The 22,798-nt window shown below is 42.0% G+C and overlaps 1 protein-coding gene across 9 annotated transcripts in view; it reads left to right on the top strand.

Annotated features, from left to right (window-relative positions):
* The window catches only part of IKZF4 (IKAROS family zinc finger 4), an 82,520-nt gene that overhangs the window by 53,106 nt on the left and 6,616 nt on the right, over window positions 1-22,798 (top strand). For 8 of the 9 annotated variants that reach the window (XM_042451618.1, XM_042451627.1, XM_042451626.1 and 5 more), the window contains 4 exons: window positions 3,988-4,248; window positions 5,376-5,543; window positions 21,633-21,782; window positions 22,304-22,435. In XM_042451618.1, coding sequence (XP_042307552.1) covers window positions 3,988-4,248; window positions 5,376-5,543; window positions 21,633-21,782; window positions 22,304-22,435 — 711 coding nt within the window. The remainder of the gene's footprint in view (window positions 1-3,987; window positions 4,249-5,375; window positions 5,544-21,632; window positions 21,783-22,303; window positions 22,436-22,798) is intronic. The other variant, XM_042451622.1, reaches the window with a different exon arrangement.

Below are 22,798 nucleotides of genomic sequence, written 5' to 3'. Positions count from 1 at the left end.
TAAGCCATTCCTTATATTTCTGTATTTTTGAATCACCTCTTTCAATGAACGAACCCATACAGGAATAAAAGGGAGCAAGCAACTGAAGTACTAAAGACTACTAAATTCTGTGTGGCTATTCAACCAACTTGAAGGCACGTTCTTAATAGGATAGAAGTGGTTAGCCCTTTGCCTATGTGTGGAATTCTGTGGGAGAAAAAACTGATATGCATGATGGACTTTTTGAGATTATGAGTTGATGGGAAGCCTCTGGCAACTATATCAAATGTTATAGCATGTATTAAACTGAGTTTTCCTATTGGCAGAGGAGGCCTCTTGGCTCTGTTGATGTTAATCAAAGCACAGTATCCTCCCTATTACTGTATTTTCTGGCGTATAAGACTACTTTTTAACCCAGGAAAATCTTCTCAAAAGTCAGGGATCGTCTTATACGCCGGGTGTCATCTTATAGGGCGGGTGCTGAAACCTCTGAGCTGAACTGGAGAATCTGCAGTCACTGCATATGGTGGGGGGAGCTAAAAAACGGCCACGGCCACATCCCCGCCATATGCGGCGACTGTTTGAAAGCAGCAAGGGTGATGCTGTACAAGTACAGTAGAAGAAAATCCACTCATCAGGATTTGTGGAAAGAAGTGACTTAACACGATCCCAATGACGAGGTGAGGGGGCGCCTCACTGGGAAGGTGTAAGTGAAGGGTGGAGAAAGTTGCAGGTGTCCGAGATGCCCAGGGTATGAAAAAAAGAGCCGTGTTTGTGCTACCACTCTGATAGTCTTGGAGACAGGGAGGGCTGGGCAGGTAGGGAGAACTGACCAATCAAAGCAGGCTTTGTATACAACAAATTTTCCTGCTAAGTACCTGAATGTCATAAACATTTGAATTAAAATTACCATATTGAAATCAAATCTAATGTTTTTAAAAAATTTTATTTGGTGTGCATTGGAAGAGGGGTAGTCTTATACGGCGAGTATATCCCAAACTCTATATTTTAACTGGAAAAGTTGAAAGTCATCTTATACGCCCAGTCGTCATATACACCGGAAAATACGGTATATGTGCTACCCTGAATAGCTCTTTGGAGCTATTTGCTCTAAAGAGTCATGACCCACGTTAGTATTTTCTTCTAACTCTCTTCTGTTCTGTAAAACAGAATTTGTACTATTGTTTCCTGGTTTTTTGTGGGAGCTGGTTGTCTAGAGTTGTGTAGAGGTTTAGCATTGGATTTGGACTCTGGAAACCAGGGTTCAAATCCTTGCTTGGCCATCAAAACCTACTGGGTGACCTTGAGCAAGTCACATTCTCTGTCTCAGAGAAAGGCAAAGGCAAACCCCCTCTGAACAAATGTTGCCAGGAAAACACCATGATAAGGTTCATCTTAGGGTCATCATAAACTGGAAATGACTTAGGGGCACACAGCAGTAATGGGGGGGGGGGGGGGGGTAACTGGCTTTAGAATTTTAAAATGTGAGGATGCTGTGTTGTTGAATGCAGCAGCTTCTGAAGAGTGTGTTCCTAGCGTACACACTCTGGCTGATATTGTGGAAGCATAGGTAAAATCCCAGTACTGTACTAGTTTTATTCTGCAGTTAAAGGCAACGGATGGATTTTTTACCCACCAGAAGTCTTTCAAATTGCCATGTTTTCTCAGTCTGAAGCATGATAAGCTTCCACTGGGTGGCTGGGTTGGAAGAGGAGGAAATATATTTTATTAATGACTTACATTCTTAACTATTTTAATGCCCTGTGTAATGCCACAAATCAAAGATTATTTAGGAATCTACTTGTAATTGGGTGTCAGCTGCTGCCCAAATTCTGGATGTCCTCTCATGGGAGAATCTATGACAGTTTTCCCCAGCCTGGTGCTCTCCGCAAGTGTTGGGACTACAACTCATTGTTACCGAACACATCAGGAGAAAACAAACATGAAGATCTGGTAAAACCTGAGTAGAGCAAACAGTGTCATGGGAGGGGGGAGCAAATAAGATACAGTGAAGACAGCTATGTTTGCACATGTTTTGCCCCATTAAAAAGCAGGAGTAGATGAGCTTTTTAAATTTTAACTTGAAAAAGGAGTGTGTGGCTGAGGGGAATGGAACTTTCTCTCTCCTTAATTCAGTATGCTCTACTGCCTCAGGCTCTTTTCTCCCAGCCTAGCTCTGATAATGGAAGTAAACAACAAAGCATGAGAAGCTAAGGAGAGGGAGAAATGTGCTCTCTTTTTCAGGTTAAGATCCTCCATCCCCTGCTTTTAAAATGAGTGAGGCAGACACAATAGCAAATGCAAGTTCAGTGATAGGGCCCATAATTTGTTTGTAGAGGAGCCTCAGTCTCCAACTAGGTGAGAACTCCCAATTTTGAAATGCTGGAAAGCTATGATCAGTCAATACTCTCTCAGCGGCAGAGAAGGACAATACTGGACAATTGGCCTGACATGTCTAGATTCTGTATTCTAACTAAAGGCTTCGCTATCACCTCCAGTATAGTCCTTATTTGTGCTGTTCTGCTACAGAAGAATGCAGCTTAGAAGAGAATTTAGGAAATTTGAATGTGAGAGGTCTTATTTCTAAACACACTCCAACCAAGACAGAATGACCAAAACTGGCTATGAACCAAAGGCTCAGGAGTGTTTATTTGGTGAGGCCTTTTAACAGCATTCCTTCTGTAGTGAAGGCTATTCCATGTATCAAAAGGTAGAGACAGGAAGCCCTGTTTCTCACATTTACATTCCATTAGCTGCTTCTGAGGGTGGTCCAGTGCACTCTGCTTTTTGTGCTGTAAGCTTCCACTGGCTTGGAAAATGCTTTGTTTTGCCTGATACGCTAGAAGTTTTTTCCATCTCACAATTTGTACTTATCTGATTATAGATAATCAGGTGTACGTATGCAGCCTAAACACAGTGCAGCATTATTTAAAGTTTGATATCCTGTCCACCATTGTAGGTATTTGTCTTTCTTCTTTAGGAGAGGAGAGGAATGCTTTATGGCTAACAAGTGGAAACCACCCCATATGCATGTCAGAGCTTGGTAGTCAGATGTGAAACTGGAGATCCAGCCTCTTTTTAGCATTTGGTACTGCTACCATAGGCCTGTTACAGACTGCCAAAATAAAGCTGCTTCGGGTCTCTTTGGAGGTATGCTATTTAAATGATACATGGGTCCTAAGAGTCCGGAGGTTGCGCCAAAGCCACACTCCATTCCTATGCACTGGAGTGCAGCTTTGGTGCAGCTTCCGGATTCTTAGGATGCATGCATCATTTAAACAGCATACCTCCAAAGAGACCCAAAGCAGCTTTATTTTGGCAGTCTGTAACAGGCCATAGTCAGTTTTCATATTTTTAAATATTTGATAACACGTTAAGTTGCAAACAGCCTGACTGCACACAACAACTACACATTTGACACTTTGAAATGACACAAGTCTGTCCTATGCATCATCTGAGATTGGATTCAATAGTCCACTGTATGTTATCCCAGCAGGAACTATTATAGCACAGTTAGTTGTGCAATCTTAACAGAATCAATTAATATGGATTTGTTTGGTGACACAATCTCAGGTTTAAGGCTTGTGGTAGATTTGGAGTATAAAAGGCCCATATTTGAAAATTGCGGCAAATTCCTCATAAAGTAGTTGTGGTGAGTGATGGAAGAAGAATTCTTAGGTCCTGTCTCCAAAGTTTACTCTTTAGTTTGTTTGTTCCTATAATAGTCACTGTCGTCTTTATTTGGCTGGGGTTGTAGAGGAGGGCTTGTGCCTTCCATCTGCAAAGACCCAAATTAATGGGAACTAATTGTTTAACCTGTTCACCTTTGAGTACTAAGAATGTACTCAGCTGGTATTAATGGGGAGAAGTCCTTTATCCTTATTGAATTTTCTTGCTCTCTTTTTCTTTTTTCCCCTTTTTTGAACAGCTTAGGAGTTTGTTGTTGTTGCTTTTTTTTTTTTAAGGCAACCTTATTTATATTTTATTTTCACCTTTTTTTCTCCCTAGCAAATTCTATCAAGGTGGAAATGTACAGTGATGAAGAATCAAGCCGGTTGCTGTCACACGATGACCGGCTCCTTGAAAAAGAAGACAGTGTGATTGTGGAAGATTCCCTCTCAGAGCCTCTTGGCTATTGTGACGGAGTGGGGCAGGAACCACATTCCCCTGGCGGCATCCGTCTACCCAATGGCAAGCTAAAATGTGACATCTGTGGGATGGTGTGCATTGGCCCAAATGTACTTATGGTGCACAAACGAAGTCACACTGGTGAGCAAACATGGTTTCTGATCAATGTTGGCAGTGAGGGCTAAAGCATATGAATGGCATTTGTATAGGTCTTATTTGCAGTTCAAGGTCTTAATGGCCTCTTGTCACATTCACACCCTTAAGCCACATGAGGCCTTCTGCATTTAAAATGAACTAATCCACTGAGCTACAGTCCTTGGCCTTTGATAGTCTGAGGTCATTTAGTGTGTTTATGGCTGAACCAAGATTCGTACTGAAGAACTTCATAGCCCATAGTCTTAGCAGAACAGGGATCATAATCAGAAAGCAAAACAGGATTCATATTCAAGAGCTGGATGACATTCACTGGCAAACTACAACTTGTTCCTTCATATTCGCTGTGGTTAGGGGCACTGGCCCCCCATGAATATGGAAAACCCGCAAATAACAAAAACACTGTAAAGAGTTCATAGATCACATGCAAGAGGCCGGCAAAGGAGCTGAGAAAGCTAGGTTGCCACAAACCTTCCATCCAGTTTTCTCTGTGCAAACATTGATATTCTGTGTAATGGACAGATAGCATGTAAATGGAATTGCGCTATTACGATTGTAGTAAAGCAAAAGGGACTGTTTAGGACCTAAATTTGGGGGTCTGAAAGCTGATTTCATTTAAGATCTGTGTAACTGTTTCTGGCTCTGATTAAGCAGTTCCTATTTTATGGAAAAACAATCTCAACACTTAGATAAAATGAACCAGAATATATTTTCCCCATTGAATAAGAGCTAAATAAAATAGTATTGGGGCCTAAATACACCAAGTGAATGTATGCTGTCTGATCTTGGAAGCTAAGCAGGCTCAGCCCTGGTTGGTACTTGAATCGGAAACCGCCAAGGAATACTAGGTAAAGTAGGCTATATTTTAGAGGAAGGAACTGACAAAGCCTCCTCTGAATACTCCTTGCATAAGTAAACCCTATGAAATTCATGGGGGGGGGGAGGCTGATCTTTTTGTTCTGAGAATATATTTAAGTTGACAAGCCTCTTGAAGGCACATACATACATACAAGGTAGCATTCCAAAGGCGGACATGTTTGAAGGGCATTGTTAGGTGGAAGCTAGGATCAAGGCTAACTCCTCTGGATACCTATTAATGATACTCTTGTTTCTAGGTGAGAGACCATTCCATTGCAATCAGTGTGGGGCCTCCTTCACCCAAAAGGGCAACCTCCTGCGCCACATCAAGCTACATTCAGGCGAGAAGCCCTTCAAATGTCCTTTCTGCAATTACGCCTGCCGGAGGCGGGATGCACTCACAGGCCACCTCCGCACACACTCAGGTGGGTCTCAAGGTGCTCCTTCTGCCCCAGTTCTCAGAGGATAGGGATTCATTAACCAGTAGTGTTGTTTCCTGCTCTTGTGGCCTTTGCTCAGTCCATCACCAGTGCCATCTTGTTGTTCAAAGACATGAAGACATCCTACTCTCAGTCTCCTAACCAACCCCTGTGATCTAGCTTTTGTTCTCATTCTTGCACTTCTATCTCTCCCTTCTGGTTTAACTTCACCCACTCATGATTTTTCCCCTCTCTGGCAGGTTATTTCTCTGTTACATCTATATCCCACACCTCCTTCAAAGCATTTGTAACAGCCTAGCTCAGAGCCCTTAGTAGGGCTTCCATTCCAGTTGAGCAGTGGCCAGGTACTGGCTTTCTAAACTCTAAAAATGCAACTACCTTCACACTGTTCACTGACATTTCAAAACCTTCCATCCTCGAAGTGTTTCTCTCATTTTAATTAGCCCTGGAAATCTTTATGCCAGTGGCAATGCATTAGCTAAATGGTAGTTTTCTCTAGCTTTGTCTGCAGATTATCACTAGCTGCCTGTTACTTTCCCTAGGAATTAATCTGATATGCACCTGCTGCTCCCTGAACAAAACTCGTTTCTACCCATTGAATTCAACTTGAATTTATTTATTTGAGGCTCTGACTGGTATAAAAAACTTTTTAAAAACTTTTTAAAATTCTTAGAGATTTATTGTCTACTTCATCTTACTCTTACAGTCAGTATGTCCCACTGTCTCTACCCCACCCCCATATGCCAGTTTTTGCTGCTTTGTGAGCTATTAAGCTATGATTTCAGTGCCTCATCCTTTCCAGAATAACATTCATATAGATGGTTGGTGGGGTTGAAAACAATATCTCTAACCATGACATTTATGTGTATTCTTTTAATTTAGTCTAATGTTCTATACTGTATTAGTTTGCTTGCCTTGGTTGAGGAAGGTGCAAAAGTGTCTACCTGCAGAGCTTTATAGTTTTCCCTTGACATCAGTTTCTATATTGCTGTTTACATTCTCACTAGTGTTCATGGCCATCTGTGACTCTTTTCCCTCTTCATGTTTCAAGTGCTAAACAGATTGGGGATTCCTATAGCAAATATTTTATTTTGATCTTGATAATTGTGGTGGTCTCCAAAAAGATATGCTCTCATATATTTCTAGTGCTCATCTTGGTAAAATGTGTGTTTGGTAAAACAGTGAGCCTTTGTGTTGCACAGAGTTATTCTTCATACAAAAAGAATGGATTTCTCTGGTCTGAAGGAGGGCTGTGTAATTCTAGACACATGATAGATCATGCAAAGGGAATGATCAGAATTGTTTTGAGTTCAGTCCTGTTCTCACCATTTTTAGCATTTTTCTTTGACAGATTACAGTTCAACAAAGGCAAATCTCCCTGCTATAAATGATCTTGATAATGTGGAGTAACTGTCTAATACTGCTTTTAATGAAAGCACCACACTGCTGTCCCACATCTTAGCTTTTTTCAGATAATTAACTGTTTCCCCTATTGACTACTACCTGGAACTTTAGTTGACCATAAATGCCCACACTTCTGAAATGAACTCCTTATTTGAGTGAAACTTGAAGAAATCTGAATTTTCTATTGATGGGCTGCATCAGCTAGAAATAAATCAAGTCATACTTTAGAATTTTGGGGAAGTTACATACATTCTGTTTATGATTACTTGTAAAGCTACAAATAGCTGCTCAGTTTTTAAATAGACTCAAGTGGGGGCAATATTTCTAATCTATCGACAGGTCTTGCACTTTTCCTTTGAAGATTTGGGTGGACTCATGTTCAAATTAAACCTCAAGCAAATGACATGAACAAAATCAGTTCATGATTTTTTTATTCTTTTCAGGCCCTGTTAAAAGTTGGGATTGAAACCTGTGGTTTTTCTGACTCTTCCTGATTTCTGGGAGCAAGAATATTTAAAGAAAAAAGAGAGGAGTGTTATGTTGCCCTACTGAGCTCAGGTTGGGGAGAATAAGAGCAGGAGGATAACCCCACTGAAGCAATAGTCCTTGAAAACAGTTCTCCTTCCACCACTGTCATTAGTCCACTTGTTAGAGACCATGCAGCTGTTTTGTTCCATTGCTAGGAAGAGGATGAAGTTGATTCACTTCTGCATCCTTTCAAGAGTAATGAAAAGCGAAGGGCTGGAGGAGGGGGGGGGGGATGAAGAGAAAATTTGCATCTCCTTTGTGAGTACTTCTGCCATCTTAGGGAGGCCTCTTTGTCAGATGGAGAACCATAACTCTGACTCTAATGGGAGGTGGGGTCAGTTTTTCCTTCCATTCAATTTCTCCATTTCTGACTGTTCCCTATTTCTGATTCAGTTTCATTTGCAGGTAGAAAAAATGATTTGTGCGACCTTTAGGTGCATTGCTGTAAAAAAAAAATCTTTCTCTCACACCCAGTTTCTTCTTTCTGACAAGGAGAAGCCCTTTCTATCATTAAGGAGGGCCTGATCAGTTGTTTTGTGAACCAAGGAGATCAGCATGTTTTTTCATAAGCTCGCATGGAGGTTGAGGATGATGCCGTGGAGCCATGACAGCTCTCTTCACAGATCACTGTGCATTGCCAGAATGCTGCTGCTCTGTGCCTTGGGGCCTTCGGTCTTCCTGAAGAGTCCTCCAGTCTAGAGCAATCAAAATCAGTTGTCACTCTCCCCAACAAGCTTCCACTTGGGTTGTTCATGGCGACACTTAGCAGTGGAGACAGTTTGTCTGATTCTGACCCTTCAGGGGGCAAACCAGTAGGTACCCGCAGTGCCTAGAATGGTGCTCCACTCTTATTTTACATGTAACATTTTGAGACCTGAGAAAGAACTTACAGATTTTGGATTTGTTCACTAGCAAAATAGAAAGGTGTTGGCACTTGCCACCAAGCGAGGCACTGCTTCTACAAAGAGCACTTCCAGGGTCATTGTACTTTGGAGTTTCAGAAAAGACCCGTAAGGCGAGCCAGTTGGATTGTGGGAGCTGAAATATAATTACAGTTAAGTCTGGGTCCTGTCTTTAAAAGAAGAATACTGTCTTGCTGGCTGAAGTACTCATTAACTAAAAGGTTAGTTAACTCAAAAGAGTTTGAACATCTTTGTTTCTTACATGTTTGAAAACATACCCCATTCTGTTGGTCTCTTTGAAGCGTGGTGACAAATCCAAATATTCAGGAATTCTCACACAATAATCCCAATAAATACTAATGGTCGCCCATCACAGAAGTACTAAGATAGTGCTCTGTCTCACCTGTCTCGCTCTGTGCATCCCTCTCCCAGCCTAGTTATATCTGTTTTTAAGTTTTGTATGATTTTAATCAGTTTTATAATGTATTTTGATATGGTGATTTTTAATTGTTTTTTTTTTAAATTCTAAACGTTTTTAATTTGTTGTGCTGGAAGCCACCTTTGGTTTCATCCTGGGAAAAATGTGGCATATAAATAAACTATATAAATAAAATACTGTAAATACTGTTCTCAGTGAAATGTTAAACCTATATCACATCAGATGGCATGCAGAGGCTTACTACCCTTGTCCCTGGCATGTTTTCTGTATGCAGGGAATGTCTTTGCATAGTCATGTGAAGTCCCTTCTGCAGTCTGAAGTTGCACAGCCCAAACCCATCTAGAATTTAGGGGATGTTGCTGCTACTTGTTACTTTTCTCTCCCAAACTTCACCCTTTCCTCAGAATGTAGAGATAAGATAGACATTTGACTTCTTCTTTTGAAGTTCTGGTTGTTTTTCCCTATAGATTTAAATCTGAATCCATTAGGAAAACTCAGAACAAAACATTGCATCACATACTACATACGCCAGTAAAGGTATCCTATCGCAAAGACTCGCGATATAGAATTGTGTTTAAGTCATACTCCTCTAGCAATCAAAGGGAAAACACTAAATTTACAAAATACATTAGAGACTGATCCTCAGGATGAAGTAATCATGGCAAAGAGCCCAAAAAAAAACAGGGTGGGACTCTGTATCTGTGGCGTATATAAATCTCATAATACAGTTCAGTTTAGGACTCTTCATTATATCATTTGAATCCAACACCTGTTGGGGTTTGTAGCCCACTCAATTTAATCATCAGACCACTGAGATTAATGTTTATAGTGCCACAGATGGAGGTTTGTCTATCCTAGATATTCTTAAGATAAAGGTTTGATAGAAGGAGTTTCTAACTAACCAGTTAGTTATTTGTCAGTGATGGTGTCTCTTCCTCTTTCCCAAAAGCATGTTGCTTTCTCTTGGTATTCTCATTATCCTTATCGCTGGTTCATCCTTCTGATTCCTGAGGCCATGAAATCTGCAGCAACAGTTTTACATTATGCAAGAGAGATGAGACATAGATACTTGGTGTGGTGTTGTCTTGAATTTCTAGTACTGAACACGTTGATGGTTCAGGGCAATTAGTTATAATTTTAAAACAACGCTCAAAACATTATCTTCACATTGTAATATAAAACTATAATCCTGACTTTCCAACTTTATTGTTTTCAGCGAAGGTCTACTCAGATGAAAAATTTTTGCGATGCTTTTGAACAATATCCCATTTCTTAGTGATTCTCCAGAGAAGGAAGTATTGTATGTAATGGGTAGCTTATGCTGAGAATGTTGTGTAGTTGTACAACAAAGTGGGTGCACTGATGATATGTGTGCTCTCACTTGCTTTTAAGAGATGATAATGGGGTGTCGAGAAGGATGTGGTCTCTGATACGTGAGGCTGAAGCCAACGAGCATACATTGAGGCAATAACTTTGCAGTTATATGCACAGCTTTTGTCCTGGGACCTAGAGAAGGCTTTCTAATCTAGTGCTGTATGTAATCTCTATAAAAACCTGGAATCAGTGGCTCAGAGCTTCAAATTCTGTACTTACCATACATTATAAAAGGTAAACAATGTTACATGCTGTGTTTAGAATATTGTAGCTGAAAGAAGTGAGGCTGCATTGAGAGGGGGTCTGAGGCATTTTGGTGAGCACAACGTGTGTGTGTGTGTGTGTGTGTGTGTGTGTGTGTGTGTTCGTGTATGTGCACACACATATGCACTTATTTTCCTCATTAAAGCTTGCTCCTGAGTCTTTTCCCACAGAGACTAGCTGGATTGTTACTGAGAAGTTCACAAGTGAGGCTTTGCCTTATGTTCCCAAGCAATTAATAGTTAAATGCATATGCCCACTCTTGGTTTCCCAAACAATTGGTAGTTAAATGTCCTCTCTTGGTTTCCCAAGCAATTGATAATTAAATTGATAGTTTCTCTTTTATTGGAGAAAATCTATAGCCATCATGACTAGTAGCTTTATGACTTTGCTCCTCTTTTAAAGCTATCCAAATTGGCATGGTCTTAAATATGCATTGTTTGAAGAAACACTTCCTTTTGGCTGTCCTGAGTCTCCCACAATTCATCTTCAGTTGGTGACCCTGGGTTTTAGCATTATGAGAATGGGCAAAAGATATCCCTGTCTATTTTTTCTACACCATGCATGATTGGTGATGACCGACTTACCTTTTTTCTAGGCTGAAGATCCCAAACATTAGAAAACTGTTCTCACAGAGAAGTTGCTCCATCCTCTTGATGGTTTTCATTGTCATTTCTTGCATCCTTTTTTAAAAAGCTCTACAATATCTTTTGTTAGGTTCAGTGACTACAACTGTATGCAGTATTCCAAGTGCAGTTGGACCAGCCATAGGTTTATATACAACATTTTCATACTGGCTGCTTTGCTTTCAGTTTGTTTTCTATTAATCCTAATATAGAATTTACCTTTTTCAAGCCATCATTGACTGGGTGAGCTTTTCATCACCAGCTCATCAGCATGCATGTCACGTTAGAGGGTTTGGGATTCCCCCCCCCCCTCATTGTACATCACTTTACCATTTTTAAAAAATATATATTAAAGCACATTTCCCCCTTTAATGCCTTTTCTATCAGCTTAGAGAATTTTTTAAAAAATATATTTCACTTTTCATTTTTATTGTAGCCACCCTAAATAATTTGGGATCATCAGCAGACCTGCCCCCTTCATTGTTCACTGTCACTCCATATTATTTATGAAGTTAAAATGTACTGCCTGCCAAAGATTTGGAAGGGATACAGAGTTCCCAGAAACCTCATATCACCCTCTGAATTTTAGCTGTTTGGCATGTGGCCCAGAAGGATCACCAGTTATTCCATGGACACTGTAGTTGGGAGTCTCAAAAAAAACCTCCATTAGGGCAGTTTAGCCCTACTACCTAAAGATTGTGTGTGGAAGTAATAGGAGTTACATCTACATAGAAAGCTGCCTTATACCAAGTTAGATCATTAGTCCATCTTCCTATTGTCTGTCTGATTTATTTCTTGCCTTTCTCCCATGTGTGGAGTAAAATATGGCTTCCCACATAATTAAAAACCACCTACCAGTAAAAACACAATAAACTCTGCATATTAAAAAACAAATTCATCTGGTCATACAATTGAAACCCCAGTTGAGCTAAAAAGTTTTATATCCCTCCTTAATAACAACAACAGTAAAATGTTAAAAAGCCCAGCCTATCCATTTGAAACTCCTGCCTGAATAGGAAAGTCTTTGCTTGCTGCCAGAAGGACAACAGAGGCTGCATCAACATTGGAGAAATAACTTGGTTTGGCACCACTTAAAATGCCCTGGCTCACGGCTATGGAATTCTGGGAGTTGGAGTTTGTTGTGGGCCCAGAGTGGAGGGAACTCCTCAGAAGGGGAGTTCCATAGTCTGGGAGAACTGTTGAGAGGGAATTGAAACTTCACCAACATGTGCCTCTGAAGGTGACAGGACCAAGACAAGGGCCTCTCTTGCAGATCTCAAGGCCTGAGCTTGCTTATGAAAGATGCAGAAAGCCTGGAGCCAGTTGAACAGTATATGACATAACTAGCACTCTGAATTGTGCCCAGAAGTGGACCTATATCCAGTGAAGCTGTAATAGTGATGGGTTATGTGCTTCCTGTAGCCAGACCTGATCAGCAGTCTGGGCACAGTATTTTGTACCAACTGAAGTTCCCAAACCCTCTTTAAAGGCAGCACTACATACAGCATGTTACAATAATTCAGACTGGACGTAACTAAAGCATATGCCACCATGGTCAGATCAGGTCTGCCACAAAGATGAGGGACTCTTACAGCTCTTACCATGCTTGACCATTAGCTATAATGGCTAGAACTGATGGGAACTAAAAACTAATCTGGTGGGAGGCCACAGGTTCTCAACTCCCAATCTAAACTGGGTAATTCCTGTATATACTTGGAGGTATCAGAGATTGAATCTAGAACATTCTGCATGCAAATCATGTGCTATATCCTTGTACCCCCAAGACACATCTGTGTACACTGTCATCTCTGCCCAGGAACCTTGCTCTTGGCCAGAATACTGAACAAAATTCTGCTGCTTTACTTTCAGAAGCAAAGAAGGTTTTTGTACCCTGCAATACATGTTGACAGAAATTTGGCAAATGTGTGCTACACGTTTCTAGGCAAACAAATCAGTTTAGAAGATTCTTGAGATATAGTTTTCAACCTAGTTTTCAAGAGCAGGGGTAGGCAACCTTTTTGAGCCGGGGGCCGGGTTGCTGTCCCTGAGACAACTGGGAGGCCGAAAGGGGGGGAGCTTCCACCCTCCGGGGGCGGGGCCACGTGCCGGGGCTGGAGCTTCCACCCTCTGGGGGGGTGGTGCCGCATGCCGGGGGTGGAGCTTCCACCCTCTGGGCAGCGGGGCTTTCTCTGCTCTCTTTCCCAACCTCCAGCTGTCTGAGAGACAGCTAGAAGGGGGGATTGGGAGAGGGGGCGACAGGCGTGCGCCTGCTCCTCCTGCCCTTCCGTGGCCCCAGCTGCCTCTCAGAGAAGCAGTAAGGGCCCATGAGGGGCAGGATCAACAGGTGCGCGGCCCCAGCTCCTGTCCTCGGGGCTTTGACAGGCCTGAGGTGTCCTCCGAAAGACACCTCAGGGCTGCCAAAGCCCCGCGGGGAGGAGGAGGTGTGTGCCTGTCCTCTCTTCCTTGGCCCCTTCCTTCGGCCGAACGGGACGGCCGAAACCACTCTCATTGTTAAAGCAGACCTTTTTGCATTGAAAGCACTGAACATACACAGAAATGCACTTTGGAAAGTCACACTGTCTCACCTTCAGAAAGAGTGCATGTCCCACAAACTGACATATCATCATCACTACCACTCTCCTTGTAAAAGCACACCTTTCAGCATTGAAAGCACTGAAAATACACAGAAATGCACTTTGGAAAGTCACACTGTCTCACCTTCAGAAAGAGTGCATGTCTTCATCTTCCTCCTCCTTCCCTCCCTCCCTCCTCCTCCTGCTCCTTCCTTCCTTCCTCCTCCTCTTCTTCATCATCCCTCCCTCCCTCCTCTTGCTCCTTCCTTCCTCCTTCTTCCTCCTCTTCTTCCTCCTCCCTCCCTCCTCCTCTTGCTCCTTCCCTCCTTCCTTCCTCCTTCTTCCTCCTCCTCTTCATCCTCCCTCCCTCCCTCCTCCTCCTGCTCCTTCCTTCCTTCCTCCTTCTTCCTCCTCTTCATCCTTCCTCCTCCCTCCCTCCCTCCTGCAACTTCCTTCCTCCTTCTTCCTCCTCTTCTTCATCCTTCCTCTTCCCTCCCTCCTTCCTCTTCCTCCATTCCTCCTCCTTCCCCAGCGCTTGCCCCCGCCCCCTGAGAGGCCAGAGGCCATCCCAGGAGGCGGGGGAAGGAGCGCTCGGCGGCCCCAGCGCTTGCCCCCGCCCCCTGGGAGGCCAGAGGCCATCCCAGGGGGTGGGGAAACAGAGCGTTCGGCGGCCCCAGCGCTTGCCCCCGCCCCCTGGGAGGCCAGAGGCGCGGGGAAAAGGAGCGCTCCGGCAGCGACAATCGGCGGCAGGGTCGGCCAGGGGCCAGTCCTACAGTGCTCGCGGGCCGCATCCGGCCCGCAGGCCGTAGGTTGCCGACCCCTGGTCTAGAGGAGCACATGTTTTTCTTCCAGACCATGACCCTTTGTTTCCCTGGGGCATTTTCTATGTCAAAGTAAAAAGCAGCAGTGACAGGTGTATAAATATGCCAAACCCTAACATTTGTTTATAATATCAAAGAAAATTTAAGTCTGCATAACAGCAAATTATTAATATGGGTTGTGGAAGTAGTGAGAAGTGACACCAACCTCATCAGTAGTTGGATTTTACAACGGTAAAAATAGTTTATCCTACCTGGGGAGGGTGAGCAAGGAATCTCTCTTCCCCCCCCCCCCAGCCCTTTAACCTGACATATGTGTTTCAAGCTGTCCCCCTGGGTGATGCAGTTGCTTTCATCTCTGAAGATCTGGCTCCAAAAAAACAGAGGATTTATAACCCAGATCAAACGCCTCACATCAGTTAGAAATAGATCAGAAGCTGCATCTACACTTGGGATCACTAAGATGACTCTCCTCCCATGTGACTACCTCTTTTCAATATACTCTCCCCCAGCCCCCACCCTCTGTAGCCTAGTAAATAAATGAATTGGGAATTTACATTCAGTGAATTTTGTTACAGACCCAGTTCTACATAAACTCCATATTTACACTTCCCTTCCGCGTTGCATTTTTGGGGTGACCGTGCAGGCCATGGGCTGCTAAATTATATTCCCTATTTAACTAGCATCTGAACTGGGTTTTTGAGGGGCCTTCTGGATTGTAACAAGACAGATTAATGCACACTGTGCACACACTATTTTTGAATAGATATAACAATTGTATACTATTAAAAACAAAAAAGGCAACTCTGAAAGAGAAAGGGAGAAAGAGAGATGAAGGAACTGGAAAAAGCTGAAAAAGAAGCCAAAGGTTGGGGCTGTAAAGAAGATGGCAAAGGGTGTATGTGGAACAAATGTCAGTAATTCTGGCCAGAATCATGTTATGCAGTTGAGAACATTAGCAAATTGGGGCCCTGCTGTGTAATATAATTTTCTGAACATGTTTATCTGGAAAAGGATGCCTTGTTCCTTTCTTTGCATGGCTCTTTTTTTTTTTTTTAAGAAATCTTTTTCTAATCTGCTTTATCACCTGATAAACAGTGAGCATATTCCTGTTTGTGGGAAAAAATAACATAATTTGTATAGCCCACTGCTCTAAGTTAAAAGCACGACCATGTATGCCAGCGTTCTTCAGTTTGGGTGCCCTTCAAATATGTTGTGCTACAATTCCTACCTTTCCTAGCCATTATGGGAAATGGCTGTGTTTGCTGGCAGTAATGGGAGTTGCAGTCCAAAATAACTGGAAAGTGTCAGGTTGGGGAGGAACAGTGGATGGTCTATGTCTATGATACTGTTGGATTAATGAGACAAGTGACATAACTTTATTCTGCATTCTTACCCATACAACTGTGTCTGTGAGACTATACTGAGTCCAGAATGAAAACATGTGACCTATTGCCCATGCTGAAAGTAAAGGCACATGATAACAAAGGAACTGAATTGGCCAGGCAATGTGGGAGGTCTACGTCAGAGAAGAAGCATAGCTCACTGCTTAATTCCTTGGAAGTTCTTGGATAGTAGGTCTGGGAGAGATCCTTGAAAGCCATTGCCAGCCAGTATAGAACATACTGATCTGGATCAGTTGTCCAGTTTGGAAGAAGGCAAGTATAAATGCCCATAATAAGAAGACCACTCATTTTTATTGTCTCTAAGAGAGCCAGCCAGATGTTTTATTATTACGAGAGCCATGTATCTTGTACTGCACATCTGAAACGGAACACAAGCTCAAGGACAATTTCCTACTCTCTTCTCAAACTCTCAAGTTGGAGGTTTTTTTCCTGCAATTGTTTTGGACTTCCAGCACACCCAGATGTGCCAGAAGCATAGTCCAAGAATAGGTCCTTGCCTCTAGAAAGATTAGAGCAGGGGTAGGCAACCTACGGCCCGCAGGCCGGATGCGACCCGGCAAGGCCTTGGGACCGGCCCCAGCCTGGTCCTGCCGCCGATTGCAGCCGGGGCCTTTGGGGGGCAATTGTCTATAGAAGCCTCAGAAACATGCATTTATATTAACATTTTTTTAAAAAATCAGCAAATTTTTTCGTGTGTCCTCCATTTTTTTTTTAAAAAAAGTGTCTTCCATTTGAAAATTTTGTCCTACATTTGTCCTGGTTTATTTATATATTTATTTTTTTAAAATAATAATAATAATAATAATAATAATAATAATAATAATAATAATAATAATTTATTTTTTGGCTTTGGCCCCCCAGTTGTCTGAGGGACAGCAACCCAGCCCCCGGCTCAAAAAGGTTGCCTACTTCTGGGTTAGAGCTTGTCATGCCAGCCAGAGGATGGCAGAACAGTTTCTGTGGAGAGTATGACCCCAGATGATAACACCACAGCTTTGAACTATACTGAACTTGAACTGAGATTGGAATAAAAAGCAATACTGTACTCTTTGAACAGTGCAGTTTGGTTTCCTTTCTGCTGTGTATATGTGACAATGTTTCAATTAGTTTGGGTGGACCTCTCTGCAAGGGAGAGAAAAACAGTTGCAAAATCATTTATTTTCCTAAAACCTTTCCCATTTCAATTTCTTTGTGTCTTATTTGGGGGATGGTGCAGACAGTTAACCTGCTGCTAAATCCACAATTTATTATCACAGCTGTATTTGACAGTGCATGGGCCCAGTGAGACAGCAGATATTTATCTTTCTATCTATGTGTTTGGTAAACCTTCTCTCACTTCTTCCCAGAAGTAGCTTTTGTGGTCCTGATCTCTTCTCAGTTCTCTACCCAGGATTTTTTTTACCAGTGAGTCTGCACTGAAAGTATGTATCACTAACAGTATGTTGTAAAAAGTCCTAAGCAGTTTCTTTTCCTTTCAGCTTATGCAGAATAAATATGAAAAGGGTTCTCCTATCTCATTTTGGGTGTTGTCTGTGTCAAAAGCTCAAAGACGTAAAAGACTCGAGGAAGCAGCTGTAGTGAAGTCTTATGTCCTTTGGAAAGTCAGATTTCTTTGATAATGTCTATTCTCAAGGGAGACTAGTCAAGGGTACACCTTCTGGTGTACCTGCAGAAATTTTGTCAAAGTGCTGAATTAGAGTTAGACCCGCTTTTAAGAACATTTTTCTGCAAGGAAGAATAAACATTAATGGGAGTCTTGTTTTTTAAAACAGCATAGAATTCATTCAAGGTATAGTTTGAGGGGAGCTAAGTACTCAGCTGAGAGTAATAAGGTATAATGAAATCCTGTAGTGAGGTTGCTGGTATATAGGCTGCTGGTGATTTGGAAAACACATTCTCAGTTTTAGCACTTATCTGTCCTGGTTTACAGAGCCTCTTGTTCCAGCTTCCCCCAAAGGGTTCTGGTAAACAGCCTACTTTCCCCAGTTGCCCCAGTAGCTGTGTAGTTCTATTTACAGGAGGCTTTTGCATCTGTCACCAGCTCCTGAGATGGAATATTTTGTTGTCAGAGAGGGGAATATTTTCAAACTTAAAACAAATCCTTTCTTGTTCATCCAAGCAACCAGAATACAAGCTACTATTTGAACACCTACAAAGTTTAGAAAAGTCACAACTTTTGAGACTTTATCTCTCAGGATTCCTCAGCCAGTATAACCAGTGGCTGGATTATTTTGAGAGTTATAGCCCAAAAAAATATTTTTTCCAAGTTCTAGCATGGCAAAGCAAGGAGTAGAAATAGACATGATGGCTTTAGTCCAGTTCTTTTCCATTTCTATTGTGTGGTTGGTTACACATGTCATTACATCCCACTTCCACAGGGATTTTATGTTTCTAAGGATAAACTTTGGTGATGCAAGTATTATGGTCCCTGTCCATCCCATCCCCCACCCCAGCTTTGATAGAGGAGTGGTTAGCAGCACACATAGCTCCTGCTGCATGTGTTGAAAATTCTGTTACAACTCTCCCCCTCCAGAAGAAAAGATCCTGTTTCTCTCAGCAGGTACTGCAGTCATATTTTCAGCTTGTCCAACCAGACCAATAGGTAGCAGTTACCTCATTAACAACAATAACTATGACAACAACAATAAAGGTGGTGGTGGTGGTGGTGGTGGTAGTAGTAGTAGTAAGGTGATGGAAGAGGAGGAGCCAAACCTCAGACTACCTTGTTGTGGAATTCCAGAGTGTGGATTCCAAAGTGGACCTGTAATCATTCTACATCTGAGTCCAGTGTGCCTTAGGCAATTCTGCTTTTAAATTTGAACTCATCCTGAATCAGGAATAGAAAGTGTGTCAGCTATGTGGCTTTCTACCATGGCTTTCATAATTTTCATCACCAGTATCTTCTATGTCATAATGAATTATCTGTTCCACTTCTTGTCTGGTTCCCTAAGGATGCCAAGAACCCATCATGTCTTCTATCCTCATAGAACCTGCCAAATTCATTCTACTCTTAGATGCTTCAAACCCAGTCCACTGCCTACAGAAGCAGCGGCACCCATATGTGGTGGCTTACATCTCTTCTCTTACCTACCTTTTGTTGGACCACTTGATTTAATAACAGTTTTGAGAGCTACGTAAGCGCTCCTGGGCTCTTCTGATTGATGAATTTAAAAACTGTCAAATCTGCACTAGGTTTTCTGGTGCCTCCTCTTCAGCCACCCTGAATGATTTTTCAGCAAAAAACTCTGTCATACACACACACACATATACAAACACCGATTACAGTATGACAATGTACTGTCATACACACACACATCAATTACAAGGCCTCCATGAGAGTGAGCACCATTCAGGGATGATCTCCCTGGAGAACTTGTGCGGCCAGTATGCAACGCATGAACCTTCAGTGGTTGAGAACATACTATGTGTCCCTTAGGTGAAAGGATTGAATTAGAAGTGTATATTTCTACAACTGGGTATTGCCTTTTGTGCTCTTCTCCAAGAAACAATTGCTTAAGTTCCATTTTGCCAAATCATATTTCAACTATACGAAGTATTCCCAGCTAATGATTTCATTTACAAAATCTGTTGAAGCTGAGTTGGATGTGCAGTGTAAATAGCTACTCTAACAGGTGGGAGCTATTCCTTTCATTCAAGCTCTGCATTTCCTACAAATGGTTTGCAGTTATCTAGCTAGAACAGAGGGGTATGGGAAAAGACAACTTTCCTGTAAATAATTGGCCTTAAGAAGAGAGCCCATACTTAGCTACCAGAGGAAGAGTTCAAATAACTCAGATTCCTTGATTCTTTGATATAATCTGAATCATTGTTGGTGCAGGTAACACCTGCGGTACACTGTGAAACCAATAACAACAAAACCAACAAGAATTAAAAATCACTGCTTTGGAAATTTCTTACAGAAAAGCAATTATGTAAATGTTTTAAATAAATAATGTTACTAGTTTGTTCTGAACCTAAAAAAATCTCAGAGGTCTGTCTAGATGTTAATTTATTATAGCAGATTTCCACATTCTAGTGACCTCCAGGTGTAGTTTTTTGTGGGGTTTTCGGGCTGTGTGGCCATGTTCTAGAAGAGTTTCTGCCTGATGTTTCGCCAACATCTGTGGCTGGCATCTTCAGAGAATGCTTGCCTGGAAACGAGTTGGATATATATATTGTGTGACCTGAAAAGGCAGGAGCGATTTGCATGTGTATTATTCTGTTGCTAATGGCATGCCTCAGGGTGGGAGGATATGCAAAGGAGGATTAGTGTCTGCTTGATTAGTGCTCATTGTCTGCTGGGAAAACCCCTGAACCTGGGAGATTTCTCATTTGCATTTGTTGAGTCTTTATCTTGCTATTTTTCAGGACTGGTAGCCAAACCTTGTTTACTTTAACCTCCAGGTGTGTTGAACTGCAACTCCCATCATGCTCAGCCAGCATGCAAGAACTTGTTCAGGGAGAGAGGATTCAACCTGTGCAGCAATAAAATAACTACTTTGAGTACATTCTCTGTAGAAAGGCGAAATAGACTTTTGTTGTGATAAATAAGTGCCTTTGTAGTATGTACCATTTCCCTTCAACACTGAGTAACCGCAACTACTAGGATAAGAGCTGAATTCCAGGGCTAGAGGTGTGGTGCTTCCTCAATTCTAGAAATAAAACATTAGTCTGACTCCCTAATTTAAATTGTGGCCACATATTCTTCTCTCCTTCTTAATCAACATTTGTGTCAGCAAACTTGTGTCAGAATTCAGTAGAATGCCTGATAGCTCAGATCTTTTCAATACAACATCTAGCTACATGTATAGTTTGATGTATGGTATTCTCCAAACAAGGAACCTTGGAACAGAACGAATAAAACAAAGATAATAACATGAATTGCTGTCATTTGACTTTCACAATACTTTGAATGTCCTCTGATTAGAACAGTTTGAGGTTGTTCAGATCTGATTGTAAATCCTTTACCAGGAAGCTGACAAAAATAACCTTCATTTGATCTTGGCAACTGTGTGAAATTGATGGTCAGAAGGGATTCCTTTCAGCCAGACATTCTCCTCAATTTGGAAGAAATATTTTTTCCTTTAGGATATTTCATACACAGTATGAAAATAATATGAACCTTTTATCAAGCGTGACTTTGTCCTTTCTCAGTAGTCATCATGTATGAAGTGTCCTCTTCTTCCAAGCATATATTCAAAGCAGAGCAAGGCTTTGAAAATTTTAACAGCCTAACCCAACTAGCTTTTTAATTTGTTCAATCCAACTTGAACTATGCTGATTTTTTTAAAGTAGCCAAGTGAGAAAGATATTTGCAAAAATTATTAAGTACAAAGGCTCCGATTTAAAATTTGAAGAGGAGGGGCTACCATTTTGAACATTAACTTTTGTAAGGATGATGCTTTGAATAATAAGCCAGAGGGTAGTAGCCTGTTAGGAATTTTGCTGTCATCCTGACTTCCCTCTGAGTGAAGATAAACAGTACAGGACTTTCTGTGCTCTGCTACTTGCTGATAGAGAAAGAGGAGAGGAGAGAAGGGGCTAAGGTGTTCACAAAGTTGATTGGATATGTGCGTAGTTAAAGGCACTGACTGCTAGGAAGCTATCTCTTAGTGCTTGTCTCTTTCCATTCTAGTGGCTGCAGGCTGGCTCTTAATGCATCCTGATTCAGGCTGACCTACCAGTTGCTGTGATAGTGCAGGAAATATGAGCATTATATTGGAACTCTTTTTATTCATTTTAGTTTCCTCTCCCACGGTTGGCAAGCCCTACAAATGTAACTACTGTGGCCGTAGCTACAAGCAACAGAGCACGTTGGAAGAGCACAAGGAACGCTGTCACAACTACCTGCAGAGTCTTAACACTGAACCCCAGTTGCTGGCTGGCCAGCAAGGTAAGGCTGCTGCCAGGGTGCAGTAGGCAAGCCTGAGGAGTTGGTCTTGGGTTCTTAGGAAGTTTCTAGATGAGAGTTTTTGTGAATCTTCAGGCAGGTTACTCTAGGATAGATTAAGTTGGCTGCTGTAATGCAAATTCCTTCTCCTAGTAAGCATGGAATTCCCTCATTCCAATATGATTCTCCCACCTTGTTTAGTGCCAGTAGCACTCCAGGATTGCCTGGATGCAGTGCTAGGAATTATCTGTTTCAGGGGTGGCCATTAGGTAATGGAAATTCAAAGACAGATTGTATTGTGGTTTAAGAACTAGAATATATGAAGGCTCAGAAAAGAGAGTCCTGGAGAAGAGGGTGGGAGTGCAGTTAGCCTTGGAGAGACAGTTCTAACCAGGTTAGCTGGGTGACATTTTTGTCCCCAGCTGAATTAGTTGCTACTTTCAGAGTGGCCCAAGCCTTTAAAAGAATGGGTCAGGATTACTCTAGCCAGTAAAAAATAAGCCCCATTTTGGTTTCCCTGCCAGGTGACGAGATGCGAGATTTGGAGATAGTGCCGGACTCCATGCTTCACTCCTCAGCCGACCGGCCAACCTTCATTGACCGACTGGCAAACAGCATCACCAAACGAAAACGCTCCACACCTCAGAAATTTGTGGGTAAGGAGCTTCCCCTAGATTCCTGGAAGGAATTAAATGGAGACAGTGAGAGGACAACAGGGCCATTCTCTACTGATAGCTTTTGTGTAATAGATTGTTGGACAGATCTCTGTGTAATCAGTCTTATCCTGGTTTCTCAGCCTCCATAGCTCTTAGCACTTCCCTCCCTGTTGGATCCTGAAACAATAATTGGAAAGCATATCCCTCAGATAGCAGCAGGTTGACAGATATCTCCAGAGTAAAATGTGATGGCTATTTTGTATCTGTGGAGTAGCTGTCACTAGAGCAGTTTGGCTTTATGACTAGCCCAGAATTGTACTAGAATGTGGCACATGCAAGGGGATTACAAAAAATTACAACATT

Source organism: Sceloporus undulatus, chromosome 2 (assembly GCF_019175285.1).
Source record: "Sceloporus undulatus isolate JIND9_A2432 ecotype Alabama chromosome 2, SceUnd_v1.1, whole genome shotgun sequence".
Taxonomy (NCBI): Eukaryota; Metazoa; Chordata; class Lepidosauria; order Squamata; family Phrynosomatidae; genus Sceloporus; species Sceloporus undulatus.
Note: the sequence above shows the minus strand (reverse complement) of the source record. Positions and strands in the feature narration are given on the sequence as shown.